Raw genomic sequence first — 21,268 nt, forward strand, 5'->3', positions numbered from 1 at the left:
GAGCACTACAGATTTCATTAGCACTCACCTCCCTTAGCTGCCTGCCCATTCCTTGCTTTACCACCAAAGCAAGAAAGCGTTGGTGAGCCTGGCGAGCTCAGAACGGTGAGTGATAATGAAATCAGTAGCACTGCTTACTCCCAGGAGCCTGCCAACACTCAGGAACAAACATGGGGGCATAAGGGGGCCATAATACTTTGTAGGGGCATAAATGGGCAATGACACTTTATCGAGGTATAATGTGGTCATTATTCTTTTTTGGGGTCTGCAGTAGGGCATTATGCTCTGTGTGGAGGCATTAAACGGGGCATTACATTGTGTGTGGGAGCACTTATAGTTTATCATCCATAGTAGCAGCATGGAAAACCAAAAAAACGGAAAGGGAGTACTCAAAGTACACTAATAGAGAAAGTATACAAACTTTATTACTGAAGAAATAGAACTACAACAGTAAAAGCCAAAATACCATCAGACGCGCGTAGGGGAGAGGGAGAGCCGGTTCTGCTGAGCTTACCACTGTGGGTTACTAAGATGGGTATGTTTCCATGCTAAGTTGCTTTGCTCTTGTCTTTATATCTTTATACTTCCCTTGGTTGGCTACATTACTTGGTTACTTTCCACTGACTACATCTAACTATCCAGTAGATGCAGCTAATAGTGTGCCTCATAGCACTTCTATACATCTCTCTACACCTTACTCATACTGCTGTTTCATTATGTTTACTTCTTAAGGTGTTTTTTACATTTACATACACAGTATGTGCTGTGATTTACTATGATGGATTTATCTGCAACATACTCTGTGACCTGATGTATGATTATCTGTAATTATTCATATCTATGAGCTCAGCATCTTTATATGATATTTATTTTTATATTATTATTGATATTTGCATATTCGTCCACATATTTACCTCCGGTCCTTGGACTTTCCCCTTAGTCTGATGGTATTTTGGCTTTTACTGTTGTAGTTCTATTTATTCAGTAATAAAGTTTGTATACGTTCTCCATTAGTGTACTTTGCCTACTCCCTTTTCATTTTTTCTATGATTCCATTTGTGGATTTAGGGATACATCCTTTGACTGACCTTTACAGAGGGAATCCATTATGTATGTATAATGTACCTTATTCCCTTGATGCCATGTTTGTTTTGTGTGATAGTAGCAGCATGGTAGATTTCTACAAACTGCACAGCATATTGATTATTGCTGCTGGTCTCACCCATTGTTTTTGCTGGGGCATCTTTTAGATGAGTTGTGCCACAGAGGGGCCCACACAAGCTTGAAGGTGCCCCTGGCTTGAGCATCTGCCTGTTAAAAATTCCTATAGTCCAATGCAGATGATCCAATAGTTTAAAATTCTCAGGATGTAAGTGTTCAGGATCTGTAAGAGCACTAGGGGATTTACTAAACCATCTAAAAGAAAAATTGTTGCCCATCTAGATAAGAGTTTCGACTCCGTAGAACTGAATAGGATAAAAGGTTGGTTTGCCTTGGTACATAATCCTTCTCATTTGTGTGTCCAATAGTCTGCAACACATCCTTGTCTGGCACCTCATTGGAGGGTTCTGGGATATTAAAAGTTCAATGACAGGAGCCCTCATTATGGCATCTGTGTCTTTAGGTGCCACTTCTCAGCAGCAGTCATCATACATCAGGTCAGTCACCTGGCAGGATCTATCACCGGGTTAGATATCCAAGGTAACAGACGGGCACTTCTCAGTCTTGGTGCCAAGATGAAGACTGCTGGGTAGTTTTGCCTTTTCATTTTTTTTGTACAGTAATAAAACTGAACAGTCTTTCCTGCATCCACCTGGCACAGTCTGCAGCACCGCGGCCAGCACACTTAGGGGTGACTGGCATGATGGAAAGGAATGACTCTTTATTTCCTGGCTTGGGGCGGAGGAGCTGGCACTGTCTTCGGAAATAAAAGTGTAGATGAGCGAGGAAACAGGGACACATATTTTAAACCTTTTTTTTCCTAATGAAAAGATGAGGTTCTGGTATTTATGGGGCCATCTTGTTTTATGAGCGGCTCGATGGGTCATTATGAACATGCAGGATTGGAATTTACTGGAGATAATTAATACTGATGTTTGTGGAGCGTGTAGAGTGCTGGACGACGTCCCACTAGCTCTACTTGGCATGTGTCTGTCAGGAGCTTGTCACCTGACTCTTGGGAAGAAATATTTCTGCCCCATGAAGGGGAATATTGGGGAGGGGGTGATTTGGCTCATTGGCAGGGGTCCAGGTTGCTTTTGACTAGAAACCGCCCACTCTGTTTATCCCCATAGAAGTTAATGTAGAGTACCCCCTCCATATATGCTTAGATCTCTCCTCTTATTTCTCGCATCCCTCTATATATGTAACTCCCTCCTATATCGCTTCGACCTCTTATATCTTTAAGATTACCCCTAATAAATCTCTAATGCCCCGCATATTTGACTCTTCCCAAATATCTCTGTATACCTCTGACCCCCCCCGCCTAAATCTTTGCCTTCTACTACCCCATACCTCTGACTCCCCCGTCTTACTCTATGCCTTCTACTACCCCCATATCTCTGACTCCCCCATCTTACTCTATGCCTTCTACTACCCAATATTTCTGACTCCCCCGTCTTACTCTATGCCTTCTACTACCCCATGTCTCTGACTCCCCCATCTTACTCTATGCCTTCTACTACCCCATGTCTCTGACTCCCCCATCTTACTCTTTGCCTTCTACTACCCCATGTCTCTGACTCCCCCATCTTACTCTTTGCCTTCTACTACCCCATGTCTCTGACTCCCCCATCTTACTCTATGCCTTCTACTACCCCATGTCTCTGACTCCCCCATCTTACTCTATGCCTTCTACTACCCCCATGTCTCTGACTCCCCCGTCTTACTCTATGCCTTCTACTACCCCATATCTCTGACTCCCCCATCTTACTCTATGCCAGGGGTGAACCTATCCCTTTCACCGCTCGAGGCGAACTACAGAAAGTTGCTCCCCCCCCCCCCCGAGGAGGGGGCGGAGCGAAGGGGGGGGCCTGGTGTTGCGAAGGGGGCGGGGCTTAGAGGTGTCCAGTAGCCTCCCCAAACCACCGCTCGGTGCTAAGCCGGTCCAGGACAGCTTGTCCTGGATTGGCTTAGGTAATCAAAAATGCCACCCTCCCTGGGGTCCTGACATAGTGCCACCTGAAGCGCTCGCTTCAAGTCACCTCATGGGAGGTGCGGCGCTGCTCTATGCCTTCTACTACTCCATGTCTCTGACTCCCCCATCTTACTCTGTGCCTTCTACTACCCCCTGTCTCTGACTCCCCCATCTTACTCTATGCCTTCTACTACCCCCTGTCTCTAACTCCCCTGTCTTACTCTATGCCTTCTACTACCCCCTGTCTCTGACCCCCCGTCTTACTCTATGCCTTCTACTACCCCCTGTCTCTGACTCCCCCATTTTACTCTATGCCTTCTAATACCCCCATGTCTTTGACTCCCGCATCTTACTCTATGCCTTCTACTACCCCATGTCTCTGACTCCCCCGTCTTACTCTTTGCCTTCTACTACCCCATGTCTCTGACTCCCCTATCTTACTCTATGCCTTCTAGTACCCCATGTCTCTGACTCCCCCATCTTAGTCTATGCCTTCTACTACCCCCATGTCTCTGACTCCCCCATCTTACTCTATGCCCTCTACTACCCCATGTCTCTGACTCCCCCGTCTTACTCTATGCCTTCTACTAACCCCTGTCTGACTCCTCCATCTTACTCTATGCCTTCTACTACCCCCTGTCTCTAACTCCCCTGTCTTACTCTATGCCTTCTACTACCCCATGTCTCTGACTCCCCCGTCTTACTCTTTGCCTTCTACTACCCCATGTCTCTGACTCCCCTATCTTACTCTATGCCTTCTAGTACCCCATGTCTCTGACTCCCCCATCTTAGTCTATGCCTTCTACTACCCCCATGTCTCTGACTCCCCCATCTTACTCTATGCCCTCTACTACCCCATGTCTCTGACTCCCCCGTCTTACTCTATGCCTTCTACTAACCCCTGTCTGACTCCCCCATCTTACTCTATGCCCTCTACTACCCCATGTCTCTGACTCCCCCGTCTTAGTCTATACCTTCTACTACCCCCTGTCTCTGACTCCCCCGTCTTACTCCATGCCTACTACTACTCCATGTCTCTGACTCCCCCATCTTACTCTATGCCTTCTATTACCCCATTTCTCTGACTCCCCCATCTTACTCTTTGCCTTGTACTACCCCATGTCTCTGACTCCCCCATCTTACTCTATGCCTTCTACTACCCCCTGTCTCTGACTCCCCCGTCTTACTCTATGCCTTCTACTACCCCATGTCTCTGACTCCCCGTCTTACTCTATGCCTTCTACTACCCCCTGTCTCTGACTCCCCCATCTTACTCTATGCCTTCTACTACCCCATGTCTCTGACTCCCCGTCTTACTCTATGCCTTCTACTACCCCCTGTCTCTGACTCCCCCATCTTACTCTATGCCCTCTACTACCCCATGTCTCTGACTCCCCCGTCTTAGTCTATGCCTTCTACTACCCCATGTCTCTGACTCCCCGTCTTACTCTATGCCTTCTACTACCCCATGTCTCTGACTCCCCATCTTACTCTATGCCTTCTACTACCCCATGTCTCTGACTCCCCGTCTTACTCTATGCCTTCTACTACCCCCTGTCTCTGACTCCCCCATCTTACTCTATGCCTTCTACTACCCCATGTCTCTGACTCCCCCGTCTTACTCTATGCCTTCTACTACCCCCTGTCTCTGACTCCCCCATCTTACTCTATGCCTTCTACTACCCCATGTCTCTGACTCCCCGTCTTACTCTATGCCCTCTACTACCCCATGTCTCTGACTCCCCCGTCTTACTCTATGCCTTCTACTATCCCCTGTCTCTGACTCCCCCGTCTTAGTCTATGCCTTCTACTATCCCCTGTCTCTGACTCCCCCATCTTACTCTATGCCTTCTACTACCCCATGTCTCTGACTCCCCCATCTTACTCTATGCCTTCTACTACCCCATGTCTCTGACTCCCCGTCTTACTCTATGCCTTCTACTACCCCCTGTCTCTGACTCCCCCATCTTACTCTATGCCCTCTACTACCCCATGTCTCTGACTCCCCCGTCTTAGTCTATGCCTTCTACTACCCCATGTCTCTGACTCCCCGTCTTACTCTATGCCTTCTACTACCCCATGTCTCTGACTCCCCATCTTACTCTATGCCTTCTACTACCCCATGTCTCTGACTCCCCGTCTTACTCTATGCCTTCTACTACCCCCTGTCTCTGACTCCCCCATCTTACTCTATGCCTTCTACTACCCCATGTCTCTGACTCCCCCGTCTTACTCTATGCCTTCTACTACCCCATGTCTCTGACTCCCCCATCTTACTCTATGCCTTCTACTACCCCCTGTCTCTGACTCCCCCATCTTACTCTATGCCCTCTACTACCCCCTGTCTCTGACTCCCCCGTCTTAGTCTATGCCTTCTACTACCCCCTGTCTCTGACTCCCCCGTCTGCTTTCTGTGGTCCCTTCTCTCTTCTGCCTTTCCTCCTCACCTTCTTGCGCGATCCTCTCACAGTTGCACTCACAGCTTATGATGGAGAAAAGTGAGTTAATAACGAGGCGTGGTCTCGCCTGTGATTGGCTGGGAGGTGCGTTTCTATTTGCATACCACACCCAGCGGGCAGGCTGAGCTCCTCAACTCACCTGAGCGGCGCAGTTCGTGCGGGCACCTGGCTGGAGCGGGAGTCACTGGGCGAGATGGAGCCGACTGCGGGCGGGACGAGGAGCGGATGCCGGGAGCTGGGACCATGAGCCTCGGGCGCCTGGCACTGCGCTGAGACGATGCGCCCGGGTTGTGCGCTGGCTGCGCCCTGGCTCTGGTCGCTGCTGTGGAGCTGTGCGCTGAGCACCTCTGCCCGGACCTTCCACGGAGGAAGAGCGCACCACCACCCGGAGCCTGTCTCCATATACCGGACACCCAGCGCCCTGCGCGGAGGACACGGTGCGTGCATCTTGGTGGGAGGGGGGAGGTGCACAGGTAATGGGTGAGGAGAGCGCTGAGGATGGACAGGTGACCGGTAAGGTGGATGCTGAAGATGGACAGGTGACCGGGGACACTAGGGATGGACATTTAATCAGGAAGAGTGACACTGGGAAAGTAGTTGTAGTCGAGTAGGGGGCTGCTGAGGATGGACAGGTGCCCGGAGAGGGGGCTGCTGAGGATGGACAGGTGCCCGGAGAGGGGGCTGCTGAGGATGGACAGGTGCCCGGAGAGGGGGCTGCTGAGGATGGACAGGTGCCCGGAGAGGGGGCTGCTGAGGATGGACAGGTGCCCGGAGAGGGGGCTGCTGAGGATGGACAGGTGCCCGGCGAGGGGGCTGCTGAGGATGGACAGGTGCCCGGCGAGGGGGCTGCTGAGGATGGACAGGTGCCCGGCGAGGGGGCTGCTGAGGATGGACAGGTGCCCGGGGAGGGGGCTGCTGAGGATGGACAGGTGCCCGGCGAGGGGGCTGCTGAGGATGGACAGGTGCCCGGGGAGGGGGCTGCTGAAGATGGACAGGTGCCCGGGGAGGGGGCTGCTGAGGATGGACAGGTGCCCGGGGAGGGGGCTGCTGAGGATGGACAGGTGCCCGGGGAGGGGGCTGCTGAGGATGGACAGGTGCCCGGGGAGGGGGCTGCTGAGGATGGACAGGTGCCCGGAGAGGGGGCTGCTGAGGATGGACAGGTGCCCGGGGAGGGGGCAGCTGAGGATGGACAGGTGCCCGGAGAGGGGGCTGCTGAGGATGGACAGGTGCCCGGAGAGGGGGCTGCTGAGGATGGACAGGTGCCCGTGGATGGTACTGCTGATGATGGATAGGTGCCTGGGGGGGTGGGTGCTGTTGAGGATGGATAGGTGCCCGGGGAGGGGGCTGTTAAGGATGGATAGGTGCCCGGGGAGGGGGCTGCTGAGGATGGACAGGTGCCCGGGGAGGGGGCTGCTGAGGATGGACAGGATCCGGGGTGGGGGCTGCTGAGGATGGACAGGTGCCCGGGGAGGGGGCTGCTGAGGATGGACAGGATCCGGGGAGGGGGCTGCTGAGGATGGACAGGTGCTTGGGGAGGGGGCTGCTGAGGATGGACAGGTGCCCGGGGAGGGGGCTGCTGACGATGTACAGGTACCTGGGGGGGAAGCTGCTGAGGGAGAATAATTTACCAGGGACACTTGCGCTAGAGATAACCATTTAATCGACTAGGATGAAACTGGAGATGTAAAGGCGATGGGGAGGAAGAAACCGCTCTGGGTGTACTAAGAAAATCTTACTTGTAACTTGTACATTACTTCCAGTAGGAGCTATATAAAAGTTGTGGAATATAATAGATTTGGGGTATCTAGTGGGGAATAGAAATGGGTCATTGTGTATATAATAGCTGTCAAGTATATAGTAAGTGTAGGATATATAGGGATAGCTGTGATAGACGTCAAGTTCACAGTAGTTATGGGGTATATAGTGGTTGGTCGTAAAGTAGGTGTGGGGTGTATAGTAGACATGGGTGTAAAGTGGGAATTGGGTGTGTACAGTAGGTATGGCAGTACAAAGAGGTTGGGGTGTACAGTAGGTGTGGGGTAATATAGTGGTTGGGGTGGATGTGGTGTTACACAGTGGTTAGGGTGTATTGTAGGTGTGGGGAAACGCAGTGATTGGGATGTGCGGTAGGTGTGGAGCAACAAAGTTGTTGGGGTGTATGGGGGTTTACACATTGTATGGGTTGCATGGTGGATTTTGGGGTACACAGTGGATGGGGTGTATGGTAGTTGTGGGGTTACACAGTGGTTAGAGTGTGCAGTAGGTGTGGTGCAACACAGCGTTTGGGGTGTATGGTAGATGTTGGGCTACACAGTTGTTTGGGTGTATGGTACATGTGTGGTTACACAGTGGATAGCATGAGTGGTCGATGTGGGGATACACCGAGGTATGTAGCTAGGATTCTCCTTGGACGTTGGTATTATGTGGCTGTCTGCTTTATGCTCTGTATATTAGTGGGGCAGGGACTATTATAACTGTTTGCCCAGGATTAGGTCCTTGGTAGTGGGGTGTTGGATGTCAGGGATGTTCCATCAGGTGTGCCCTGGTGTGATCCACATCGCCATTATTCTCGACTTGTTGCTATTTGGAATGCAGCTGTGACCATACATATATACGGGCTCATGTTTGACTCCAGTCTAGGCACCCTTGCAGTATTCCTAGCCTATTTCTTCAGTCTGAATTTAATGACATCCATGATTCTAGATCTGTATTCATGTGAGGAGATTGCCAGGTATCCTAGGACTTGGCCCCTGCTGTCTTTAGATTTCTTCTTTAGGAAGTTTTCAGATTAGGTCATTTCTTGTATAAGATTTTTACTATATATTTTTCGGCATTGTCTGTTCACAGCTTTCTGCCACCACTTTTTCAGGCACCCACCATCAATATGAATGAGAGCTGCACCTCAGTTATGTGACCCAGAAGCCTCCAGGTTACCATTAGTTAGTTGTCCCCCTGTAATAAAGACCAAGGTCTGCGACTCCAGGCACTCACCACACACACACACACACGCACGCACACACACACACACACACACACACACACACACACATTGTATCATTATACTGAGATCAAAGACATGTCAACCCTAGTTTTGTAGTCCTGACACACTGTGCCTGGTTTGCTGCTCTCTCTGCTGTGCACATCCTGGGAAACATCAGCCTTTGCAATTCCCCTCATCTCCTCAGTCTATGAATATAAATTGAGCAAAGCTGCATGTAATCACACCTTGCACCCGGGATCGGGGGCGAATAGTTGTCACCCCCTGTGTGGTCCTCGCTCCCATGCACTTCATAATAGATATCCAGCAGTCATCAGATGTACAACACTTACACCTGTGTGCTCCCCATATCCTCCCCTCCTCTACATGATCTCTTCCTGCTTATGGACGCTCCCTCTTCGCTCTTTTTCTTCTTCTATGTTATAGTCTAGTAGTCCCTCTTCTGCACAGCACTCCTTCTCTGCTCTGTTCCCTTTTCTGTGCTCTCTCGTCTGTACCGCGCTCCCTCTGCACTCTTTTGTCTGCACAACACTCCGTTATGTCTATATTGAGGTCTCTCATGTGCTCAATGTTTCCTCTTTGCTCTGTTTTCCTTATGCCGTGCTTTCTCTCTCATGCACAGAGCACCCTCTTTTCTGTTTTTGTTTCTCTTCTATATACTCTTTGACACACATAGTATATAATCAACAGTTTTGCTGTTTTCCCATTTGATAGCCTTCAGTTACTATCTGTAGATTGGTCCAGTAGAGCATGTTAGGGGTTAAGGTATTCTGGACATTGGCGCCCCCTGCAGTCAGCCACCCCCTCTTCTCCAGACTGATAGTTATCCCCTTTGATAAAGTGACAAGATCATTGCAGTGTGTTCAGTATGAGTGTGAAGAAATTTTCTGCATAATTGAACATTTTCTGAGCGCATGGCTCTGTAATGGCTTCTGGTTGTCAGGACGTGTTTGTGTCTGAACAAAGGGTTAATGGATGTCACAGGAAATGGACAGAAGTGACCTGGCACATATGACACAGAAAACATGTTCACATCTGATTGAACCATGACAACATTGCTATGGATATTATCTGCAAGCCCTTTTATTCTCCCGTTTGGGCAGTATTTGGCTTCCTTACATTAGTTCTATACTATTATGTGACAATTCTAAGACGTGATGGCCGGCTTCCAGCAATATCTTGTCTACAGTATATCAGTAACTGGATACCAAGGGCAGTCACACTCCCAACTTAATGGGTAATTTACTTTTCTGCGACTACTTTCTCCCAGTTCTCAGCAGGAGTCAGTAATGCAAATACTGTACAGTGGATGGGTCAGGGCAGTCATAGGGATGTGTTGGTTGCAGGCAGCTCCCCCTCCCCTTGGATACGATGTATATCAACTTTATGAAGATGGTTTACAAGCAGTTTCCAGTGACTGCATCTTCTACCACTGGAGGATTCTCTGCATTGGGTTAAACAATATTGAAGCTGTAAATCTGGACTTCCACTGTGGATGACTTGGATAAGGCTTCAGCTCTATCTCTGTCTTCTCCAGGGATCATGTGAATGATGATTACTCCGCAGAGCAATGGTTGCGATTTTCTATATAGATACGTGTCCAGTTGTTCCCAGTGTCTCGTGTCAATGACTTAATGATCACTAAGAAAGTAGGTAAGAGAGCGGATCAGCGCATTGTGCAGGGAATCTGCTGGTGGTCATTTCACAAGCTTCACTGCGTATAACCCAGGTGGAGCAGGAATTGTAGTTATATTAGCTTTGCGCTTGCCTGTCATAGTGGGCCGGTTTGTCATCTGGGTGGGTGTCATTTCTAATTTGCTATATAGTCTGTTGGATCTAAGATGAAATGATGTGTCTATAAACTATCAGCATTGTTTATGTACCTGTTTGCAGGGCGTTTTATTGCCCTTTGTTAAAGACAGATAGAAGCAGAATAGCAAAGGCGCAGATGAATTGGTGAAGTTTTAAGGTTGCAGACAGTGAGGAGAAAGGGATCCAAAGTGAAGCCGAACCTTCCACTGGAAACACAAATTTATACAGAGGAACAAGATAGCGATACTGTGAAATGGAAGAAAGCATTGAGAAACCTGAAGAGCCCAACAAAAGACTTAAGACTGCAGTACGGTTCTAGTCACCTGAAGATAAAACTAATAGGATTTTGTTTGTATGGGCAGTGTTGATGCATTTAAGGCATACATAAACCTTCAAACAGCACTTAATTTTCTGGCAGCCTTTGTGTCGTTAATAATTTTTGGAATATACTTTATTAATGGATTTTGGCACCTTACCAGGAAATTCTTCTTGAAATCCATTTTATTCCTGTATGTATATTTTTTGCCCCTGTGTTTTTTTTTTTTTTTTTCCTTCAATGATTTTTTTTTTCCTGTTATTGGTAGCAGGAAACCTCACTCCTCTTGACTGTGGGTATAACACATAGGCCGGAGGAGTGGTTGGTGTGTCACGTCAAAAACTTTTCAGGCACTATACAATACAACTGTGAAACATTAGATTCTTATCTTTAATATTTATTATTATTATTATTATTTATTTATTTATTTATTTATATAGTACCATTAATTCCATGGTGCTTTACATTTGGGGGTTACATACAATACACAGAATATACAGGTAGATATAATACTAACAGTGACCGACTGGCACGGTGAGGTAGAGGGCCCTGCCCGCGAGGGCTTACAATCTATGGGGGAAGGGGGTAGAGACAGAAGGAGAGGGGGAGAATGTATAGATGTCAGTGAGGTGATAGTGTTATTGGAGGTTGTAGGCCTTCCTGAATAGGGGAGTCTTCAGGGCCTTCTTGAAGCCTGTGATTGTGGGGGTCAGTCTTATGTGTCGTGGTAAGGAGTTCCAGAGTATGGGGGATGCACGGGAGAAATCTTGGAGACGGTTGAGGAGTGGCACCTGGGTCACTGTTCTACCTATTATTTTCAGATATTTGTCCAGTTGAAACTGTCAGGATTCACAAATTTATATGCAGCTGCTTCTTATCCCAACTATGTGTTCAATTGGGAATAGTTTCCCCCCAAAAAAATTGAAACTAGAATCTCTGTGTCATATTAAAGCTAGAGAGTGATGCTAGAACCTTGGTGTACCAATCTGTGCATAGCATGGACAGTAGGCAGGGACTGCTAGCATCATAGATTATTTTGATGCAAAGAATCTCTGGCTCCTGGCTGCGTTCAGGGATAGGAAATCTGGTCTGTATTCCTCAGTATGCACTGAGGCCTTTAGGAATGGCCAAACATATTATTATGAAAAATTTTCACAACAATAATGAAAAAAGATGTAGCCACAATGGCAAATTTACACTAAATTATGCGGATTTTGCTGCACATCTTGTTTTTTTCCCTATATAAAACAACTGACCGGTTCCTGTATCCCCCTGCCATTCCCACTCTGCAAAATTGTGAGAGACGCATGGTTTCTGTGGCAGTCTGATCTAAGCAATCTAATGATCATATGTTCAAACACCCTAGGAGGGTTTAAAAAAAAAAGTTATACAAAACCCAAAAGAATTAAATTTGTATTGCTACTTTTTCTGCATTTTAGAAATAAAATTACAGGAAAAACCCATAACTGTTAATGTGGTGCCTGAAAATGCCAGAAGCATTAACATATCAAAGTATTATTCCATACTGCAAACGTTGATGAAAAAAAATCAAAATGCCTGAAGTACTTTTTCATTGCTTCGTCATCCCCCAAAATTTGGATAAATAGTGGCCAAAAGTCATAAATTGCTAAAAATGATACCGATAAAAGCTACTGTTCAGTAATAAAATGCAGTTACACAGCTCCATAGATTTATTTTTTCACAGTATTAAACTAAAACTGTTCTTTGTTTGTTTGTTTTTTTCCAATTCCATAATTTTTTTTTTCCCTAACTTTCCATTACATTCATTGCATGAAATATTTAAGGGTGTCATCATGAAGTACAAATTGTCCCACAGAAAACAAGCCCCTTTCCTGTTAAGTGACTGGAAAAATAAAGATGTTATAGAGTTTGAAAGGTGGAGAGCAAAATAGAAAATGGCAGTATATTTGCAGACATGCGAGGTCCAAGATAGTTGCACTCCACCATTCTCATTTGCGGGTGGTGTGCTGTCCATGGTTGGTCTGTTAATCACGTCCTTGAATAACGGATCAAAAATTTACTTTTTTTTTAATTTCCTATATTTTTACAATATCCGTGGCACATTTTTGCAAGCTTATAGGAGTTTGGTGGTATGAAGAATGGATCAAAATAGAGCATGACTCCGTTCAACAAGTGGAGGTCTGCATGCATCCACCGAACAAAATGAATCTTCATTCAGAGATCACAAATCTGCAAAATGCAGATGTGTGAATAGGGTCTTAGGCTGGAGAAACACATGAAGTCTTTGTTGCTTATTTGATGCAGGTTTTGCTGCAGTTTGAGCCAAGGCCAGGAGTAGGTTCTACCCAAAGGAGCAGTTTAGGCTAAACTGAAATTAGTGGATGAAAAAGTATTACATGCAGGACTTCTCCTGCTGATTTTGGGAGGTACCATGACTGGGAGACTCCAATGCAGACGTGAAGGTAGCCTTCCTTGATATTTTTCATTCATTAATCCACTAATGGTTTTGGTTTAATAAACTGCTGCAAAATCTGCACATAAAAAGCATCAAAAACTCTATTTTTGTCATAAGCTGAAAATTATTAAAAAGTGAAGGGAGTTTTTCATGGACTTCAGTTGAACCACGGATAGCACACAATCCAAAAATGAGTAAGATTGTCTGCTGTCCGTTTTTAAAACAGGCATCACGTGTCTGTATAAGACTAAGGCCCCACGTAGCGGGCCTTCAGCAAAAAAGCGCCTCAGGAAAAACTGTGTTGGCAATGCATCGCGGTTTTTTCCGCAGCGATTTTCATGGAAAGTGAAACTTTCGGCTTCCACTATACCTATAGGGAAACTGCTGCGATTTCTAAAACAGATATGGTATTGGAAATCACAGTGTGTCCGCTCCGCATATTTTTCCGCAATGTGTAGATGGAATTAACTAGAACTGGATTGTAGAATGCCATGTTTTTTTCTGCCACTGCAATTACACCATATGAGGCCCCGGCCTAAAATGGATATGGGCTCAAGCCCTAAGGCCAAAGCTGCTGTGGAGAAGGACGTACCTTCACATTGTGGAAACGCAGCTTTTGTTTTTTGTTTTTTTTTTGCGCCAAAGCCAAGAATGGCTACAAAAGGAATGGGAGCTCTATAAAAAGTTCTTATACTTCTCCCTTATGCTCAATCCACTCCTGAGTTTGGCTCAAAAAACGCTACAAAATCTGAAACAAAAGAAGCTGCGTTTCTGCAAAGTGGGGCCTTAGCCTCAAGGTAAGGCACTGCGGGAAAAACCATGACAGAATCGCAGCACAGATTGTTCACAGAAAGTCCGCAGAGTTTTCCTCTACAGACTTTCTGTCCCTATTACAACTATACTGAAACCAGCAGCGTTTCCGTAGGTATAACTGACATTCTACAATTTACAAAAACACAAGGGGTTTTTGAAATCGTTGTAAATCTGCTTCAGGTTTTTTTCTGCAATGTGTGAATAGATTATCCAAAATCTCAACCACTTTGCAGCTACTGTAAAACGCTTTGGTTTTTGCTGCGGCGTTTCTGCCATGGCTAAATTGCATTGTTTATGCAACATGGGGCCACTGCCTAAGAAGGACGTTATACATTATTAAGTAGGCCACAGGTTTCAAGTACTAAGGAAAAGAAAAAGGATCTTTGTGGTACCGAAAAGTGTCAAATAGTGGGAAGTTATGAAAACATTAACTGTTCCATGAAAACTTAAGTGTGATCATCTTACTCTGAAGAGATTAGTGGCTAATTCAGAGCACAGACGGGTTTGTGCAAATATGGGGCCCCTTCACACGGCGTAAGAGCGCCGCTCATTTAGACACGTATACACGTGTCCGAGCGCGGCACTTCAAAACAGAGCCCATTGATTTAAATGGGAAGCTCGTGTATATCGGCATATACATATCGGGTTTGTGCAAATATGGGGCCCCTTCACACAGCGTAAGAGCGCCGCTCATTTAGACACGTATACACGTGTCCGAGCGCGGCACTTCAAAACAGAGCCCATTGATTTAAATGGGAAGCTCGTGTATATCGGCATATACATATCGGGTTTGTGCAAATATGGGGCCCCTTCACACGGCGTAAGAGCGCCGCTCATTTAGACACGTATACACGTGTCCGAGCGCGGCACTTCAAAACAGAGCCCATTGATTTAAATGGGAAGCTCGTGTATATCGGCATATACGCGCGCTTCCCATTGAAATCAATGGGCTCTGTTTTGAAGCGCTGCGCTCGGACACATGTATACGTGTCTAAATTAGCAGCGCGCTTACGCCGTGTGAAGGGGCCCAAAGGCAGAATGAGGAAGGTTTTTGCCAGACAAAGGCAGCAAATAGTTGTTTGAAACCTGAAGGTGTAGGATCCTTCAGAGGCTTGCAGTTGTGCATAAACTACTATTCAGACAACCCTTAAACAGCGCTCACAAGCAGAAATGGTTGTAGGCTAATTTTGAAACTGTGCTATGCAACCCTGGATGGAGTAATGCATGGCCTCCATATCCCAACAAGTCTGCGACGTTAACATTGAGCTTGAAATCATTGGGAGAGAGCTGGAAGGTCTCTTTAGAGACCCCGAAGGTGTGAAAATGACTTCTGCAAAGTATAAAGAGTTTTTGACTGACCACTTCCATGGTACGAAAAGTAGAACCATGTCTTCCATAGTAAAAATTATCTTCATGCATGACATGCAGCAAAGAATACCACTGAATTATTGCCTGCAGTGGGCATAAAAGGAGAGAAACTCATGGTGTGGCCACCATCCTTCCCTCACCTCGATGCTATTTGGAACTTTTGGAGTATTCTCAAGCAAAGATCTATGGGGATAGCAGCAAATAAAGCAGAAGCAATCCAAAAAGTCACAAGTTCAATGGATGAAAGAATTGTGAAGGTGATACCAAAGAAGGGGACTTATGCGAACATGTAACTTGGCCTGCTTTTTATTGAAATAGATTTTGATTTCAGTAACTGTGACCTGTTAATGCTGCAAATTCAACAAATGACCATTTAAAACCTATAAAATGTTTAGAAACTCTGTTGTGCATAAGAATTTGGAATAGTGGATTTTGATTTTTTTAAATTTGTGAAAAAACAAAAGTTCTTATTGGGAGGTTTGTCCAATAAAATTAGATTTATACTCTTAATGGTTGAAGATATGGACATTATACTGACTGTCATTTGCATTGTCCATTTAGGAAAATCAGATAAAAATAATAATTAGCATAGTAATGTGTAACGCGGTGTACTGTATAATCTGTTCTCTATACTTTCTCTGCTTTAATGATCCCAACTTGATTTTTCTTCAAAATCTGCATCAATGCAAAAACCTGCAAGTGCGATAGCACACAGGTGGAGGGAAGGGATCTGCATTGATGTAGCCTGTTCATAGGCTTTTGAATATAGACATGTGACGGTTTTCAACATGAATTAAAAATTGTTTTCCTTCTTATAATGTGGATAAGCCAGTGTTTCTTAGTCTGTGTTTGCGCCATAGAGGTGATTCTCCTGTGCAGTCGGCACATATATGAGTCTCTGTGTAGCTCAGGCATTTGCTTTGTAAATGTTTCTTTATCCCATTTACATAGATCAGTCAATAATGGGACACGATTATGCAAAACAAACATTTAATTGAGCACACAATACAATAAGGTAATTAGACGGTGGACAAAGCTGTGAGAGGGGGGAGTTTGGAGACCACGTGTGCCGGAATGAATGTCCCTAAGAGTGACGGGAGTGGTGGCTGTGCCATGCAGCTCATTGTCTAGCAGCAGATAAGGGGATTAGTCTGGGACTTATTTGTTTTTATGCTGGATTTAGCTAATACTGTATTACAAATGGGCTCCTGCGGGGGTAGCCAGGAGACCAGGCTGATTTGCCAGTAGCTGTGCACAGGTTGCATTGAATTCACAGTGTCCCAGAATTTCTCCACCGCGGCAGGTGACCTCATCTCTGACTGTCTTCTTAAACAGAGTTGGCATCTCTAAATACCAGCGTATGAGGGCTGTGGGCAGCTTTCTCTTCTCATCTTGCTCCAGTCTACGTTTCGTCCTGCGGCTCCACAGCTTTTTAACATCCTGTAACAGCAGCAGTTACAATGCATTAAGCTCTGCAAGCCGCAGGCCTGTAACATCCTATTGCTTTTTATTCCTTGGGCTTTCCATTTAATTTTGTTCCTGGTTTTGGCTTCCCACAAAACAAGACACATAACATAAAAACTCTGTTTTTGGGTTTGTATTTTTCTTTATTTTAACTGAACTTTCCATTCATCATTCCTGACTACAGAGATGAGCCTGCCCCAACAAGTTAACATTGCTGCCATCTTACTTTCCTGAAGCCCAATTTTCACATAAGCCAAGATCAAAGTTGAGAGAGGCCTATGGGGGAAAAAAAAACCCTGTGAGGACTTATTCCTCTTAATTGTCACAAAATGGCCGGCTAACTAAAGCCGTTCATACCTGGTAAATAATTGTAGACAGGTATTGTATTTGTTTGTGGGGGGATATCAACCCTGTCCTGGAGGTTTTGGCTTCTCTGCCTCTACAAGCTGTTTCTTTATATGATCTTTAGATAGGAATAATATATCATGTTAGAAGCCTCCCTAGAATTGTCGCCCGGTTTGGTTTTACTTGAATGGAGAAGTGATTCACTCTTAATGAGAATGCAGAACTCTTGTAAAATGCCTGTTCAGCACAGTGTGAGGCGTCCCGGGCTTGTTCGCCAGGGCTATTGCTGATTACACTTGTGGGCTGTGAATGGCTGATGAGGTTGGATGAGAGCAATAAATCTAGGGCAGCTGTCAATACTCGGCAATGAGCAGAACAATTGTTTTATGGAACTTCTACTGATCCGAAACCGCAGCTGCTGAAACAGATGAGTGTCCCCAGAGGAATAGGATACTCAGTGTATATAATACTAGAGGCCAGGTGCCATTGCTTTTTTGTATAGTCATTTATTTTTATTTCATTGTGAGATCTGTACCAGATGATAACCTGATCCTTCTCCACCCTGCAATATGAACCACAATGGCTCTCTATTTAGATAAATATCTGTTGCCTCACTGTCCTGAGGAAGGAAAGACACTCTGGGACATCTATTACCATCTATGATGGCGGCCAGGGAGGAAGGATGCCAGTTGACCTGACTCTGCACTTAGATGTGATCCTAGCTGCTCAATGGAGTTTCATACACCAGTATTAATAAAAGCCCTTACAGGCACAGAAAATGGTTGACTTATGAAGAGGTTCTGGCCTTGCACCAAATGTGTGCCACAGTATCATCCCGCTACTCCATAAAATTACCATAGAGAGACTGATAAATTCCCCCCATTGTGTCTACAGTGCAAACTGGGTAGGTTATTTAATACTCTTCCCAGTATATTACTCAGACACGTAGCCAAGTGAAGATGCTTTATAATGAGTGTTTGCATGACGTATAGTGAGTGTACTGTGCCATACCATGGTGAGCTGGGTGCCTGTTCAGGGATTCATCTGTGGGCTAGTCAGAGCCTGGCTTTTCCCACCTGATGTGGCCATATTTCTTATAGTTGCATCATTGTATGGTGCTGCGGCCCAATGCATAGGAATCCTTGATGCTGATAAAATCACATAGAACTTTGAGCTGTGAGTGATGAACTCTCCATTGTGCTGAAAATGCAAGGAACAATGGTCAGGGATTGACATGGAGGACGTGCATGGGTAAGATTTGGATATTCTTTGTCACTGCAGCTCCATCCACTATGCGCACTCTTTATTACCCTGCTTTCTCATGTGACTGGTGGGACCTTTGGATTCTTGTCTCTCTGGACTGCATTCATGAACATCTACCTGGCAGGTGGGCTGTAGCAACCATATAGACACACCTGTGGTGTCCTGGGAAGGTCTGTTAGAAAAAGACTCTTGTTCTTTGCTGTGACACTTGGCCAGGGCAGGTAGCAGCAACTGATGAGTTTGACAGAATGAGGATTTGATGCAGGAAGAAGGTGATGATTAGAGGTAATTTGCTGTGCGGCGGATTTGTCAGCGTCTAATGAAGCAAGAACGCCTTTTCGTCAGGTGGACCCAGAGAGTCTTTGGTAGGAGGAGAAAGAAATCAGGCCAAAAAAAGAAATGCCTCTAATTGAGACTCTGAAGAGATAAATGGGAAAGTTTGAAACAGCTGGAAACTGCTTTGAAAGGAAAGTTTAAGGATTATTTATCCTCTCAGGTGGTCTCGTGTCGCCATGGAGACACTGCAAGAAGATACTGGGGGAAAAGAGAGTCAAGGTTTTCTTATGGACATCCGAAGGGCGGAGAGGTTGAACGAGGGGACGGGGAGGGGGGGTTGGGGCAGTTCATAATTTGATGGGAGGAGGTGATGGATTCCTGGAGGACAAGGCTTAATCTGAAATGTGAGGATGGACTGTGAACGGCAAACAGGAATAAACAGACTTCTCTCCAGTCTGGATAAATCCATTGTATAATACCAGATAATGGGAGTAATACTTCCTACGCCGCAGCTAACATTCATCCACATTAAGGCCTAGTTTGTTGGCTAGAGGTGCATTAGGGAAAGCCTAATTGTTTATGTCGATACATGTTTAATAAATGAAAAATTTACATCCACAAAACACAAACTCTGTGAACGCTCATGAAAATTCAGTAGCAGCGACCGCTAGAATGGCTCATACCATGTTACACTGTTGCCAATAAATTTATACCTTTTAGGAGTCCTGGGTATGGAGCCTCTCTGTTGGTCATATAAAACTTCTTAGCCAATGATCCTTCTGGATGTCCATGACACATCCACCTTTATTTGGTCTGTTTTTTTTTTTTGCTCTTTCTGCAAACATCTTCCCCAAATGCACTTTCAGCTTTGACTATTACATTGCAGTTGACATATAGTAATTTCCACATGAACTGAATCGTATTACTCCACAGCTGCACTCTTTGTTCTGCAGAAACCTCTCCATATTTCCTGTTTGTCTTCACTACCCCTACCTATTTTATGGTGGTAAAAAATACTTTGTTGACAGATTCCAACAATAACAGGCAGCAGTCTGAATTCATTTTTGGGTGTATCAGATTTGTGTGTCACCTTCAGCAATGTTTTTGGAGCTGTGACTCTGTCTGAACAGGCCTCACGTTACGGAAACACAGTTTGTTTGTTTTTGTTGCAGATTTTGCTGCAGTTTTTTGAGCCAAACCCAGAAGTGGATTGAGCAGAAGGGAGAAAGATAAGAACTTCATAGAGATCTCTCATTCCTTTTGTACCCATTCTTGACTTTGGCTCAAAAAAAAAAACGCAGCAAAATCTGCAACAAAAAAAGCTGTGTTTTCGTAACTTGGCGCCTCAGACTTACACAGAGTTTCAGTAATGAAATACAATATGTAAATCGCTGCAAGGTAAAAAGTCTCTATTAGGCTGCGGCCCCACGGGACGTAAACGCAGCGATTTGCGTAATCTTAATTGCGCCATTTTACAATCAGGGAAAAGTGGATGGGATTTTATGGAATCCCATGCCCATTTTGCGGTAAAAACCGTGGTGTGGACATGCGGCAATTTCCAAAACCGGCGTGGAAATGCCATAGGTATATTTGAAACAATCCGCAGAGGAAACCTCTGCAAATTTTCTGTCTAAAGTGGTGCGGGAAGAACCACAGCGCTTTTTTTTTGCTGCGGGACGCCCCATGGGGTCTTAGTCTTCGGCTGCTTTCACATATCAGTGTTTGGTCAGTGATTTTGTTCAGTGCTTGAGCCAAAATTAGGAGTGGAGACTACACAGAGATCAGAGTCTCAGGTCAGAACTGAGAACTGATAAGAACCTGGAATTGTTTAAATTGTTTCTACCAATAACTAATAACCCTCTACCCCCCCCTTCCTCCTAGAATTCTATCCCTATGTGTCCTTTTGTACATAAATATGCTCCTTCAGAAATGGTTTTTAAATTTACTTGAGAAAGGAGCCGAGAGTTCAGAAACATTGTAATCTGTCATCATTATTAGTTAGCCATTAAAAAGGTATCAACTACTGAAGACTATCAAGTTTTTTTTTTTTTTTTTTTTTTTTTTTTTAATATTTCCTACCCACTGGCTAACACAGTACGAGAACAAACTTTTTCCTTATACTGCCTAAGGGTGCATGCACACTACGTAACGCCGGGCGTGTATGAGAGCCGTACACGCCGGCGTTACAGCAGGGCTGCCGAACACTTCCCATTCACTTCAATGGGAGCGCTCGTAAACGCCGCTGTTACGAGCGCTCCCATTGAAGTGAATGGGAAGTGTTCGGCAGTCTGCTATAATGCCGGCGTGTACGGCTCTCATACACGCCCGGCGTTACGTAGTGTGCATGCACCCTAATATTGTATAGGTCCCCCCAGTCCATTGCCAGGACAGCTCTAAAACATTGTGACATAGTATGAACTCCACAAGCTCTTTGAAGGTGTCCTGGAATATTTGGCACCAAGATGTCAGCAGCAGATCCTTTAAGTTAGTAACATGCGAGGTGGAGCCTTTCTGGGACAGACAATGCGATGAATTTTCTAACATAGACGCTGAGATGGATTAACTTTTTTTTGTAGGCTAA

General features: G+C 45.5%; 1 protein-coding gene across 19 annotated transcripts in view; it reads left to right on the forward strand.

Moving 5' to 3' along the window:
- Positions 1–21,268, forward strand: part of NRXN3 (neurexin 3) — a 338,395-nt gene that overhangs the window by 252,177 nt on the left and 64,950 nt on the right. The window contains exon 1 of one of the 19 annotated variants that reach the window (XM_075282353.1): positions 5,765–6,032. The exons of the other annotated variants lie outside the window; for them this stretch is intronic. Within the exon in view, the coding sequence (XP_075138454.1) occupies positions 5,873–6,032 (160 nt within the window). The 5' untranslated portion in view covers positions 5,765–5,872. Of the gene's footprint in view, positions 1–5,764; positions 6,033–21,268 lie in introns of those variants that run through there. 19 annotated transcript variants of the gene reach the window in all.

The sequence above is a fragment of the Leptodactylus fuscus genome, chromosome 7 (genome assembly GCF_031893055.1).
Source record: "Leptodactylus fuscus isolate aLepFus1 chromosome 7, aLepFus1.hap2, whole genome shotgun sequence".
Lineage (NCBI taxonomy): Eukaryota > Metazoa > Chordata > Amphibia > Anura > Leptodactylidae > Leptodactylus > Leptodactylus fuscus.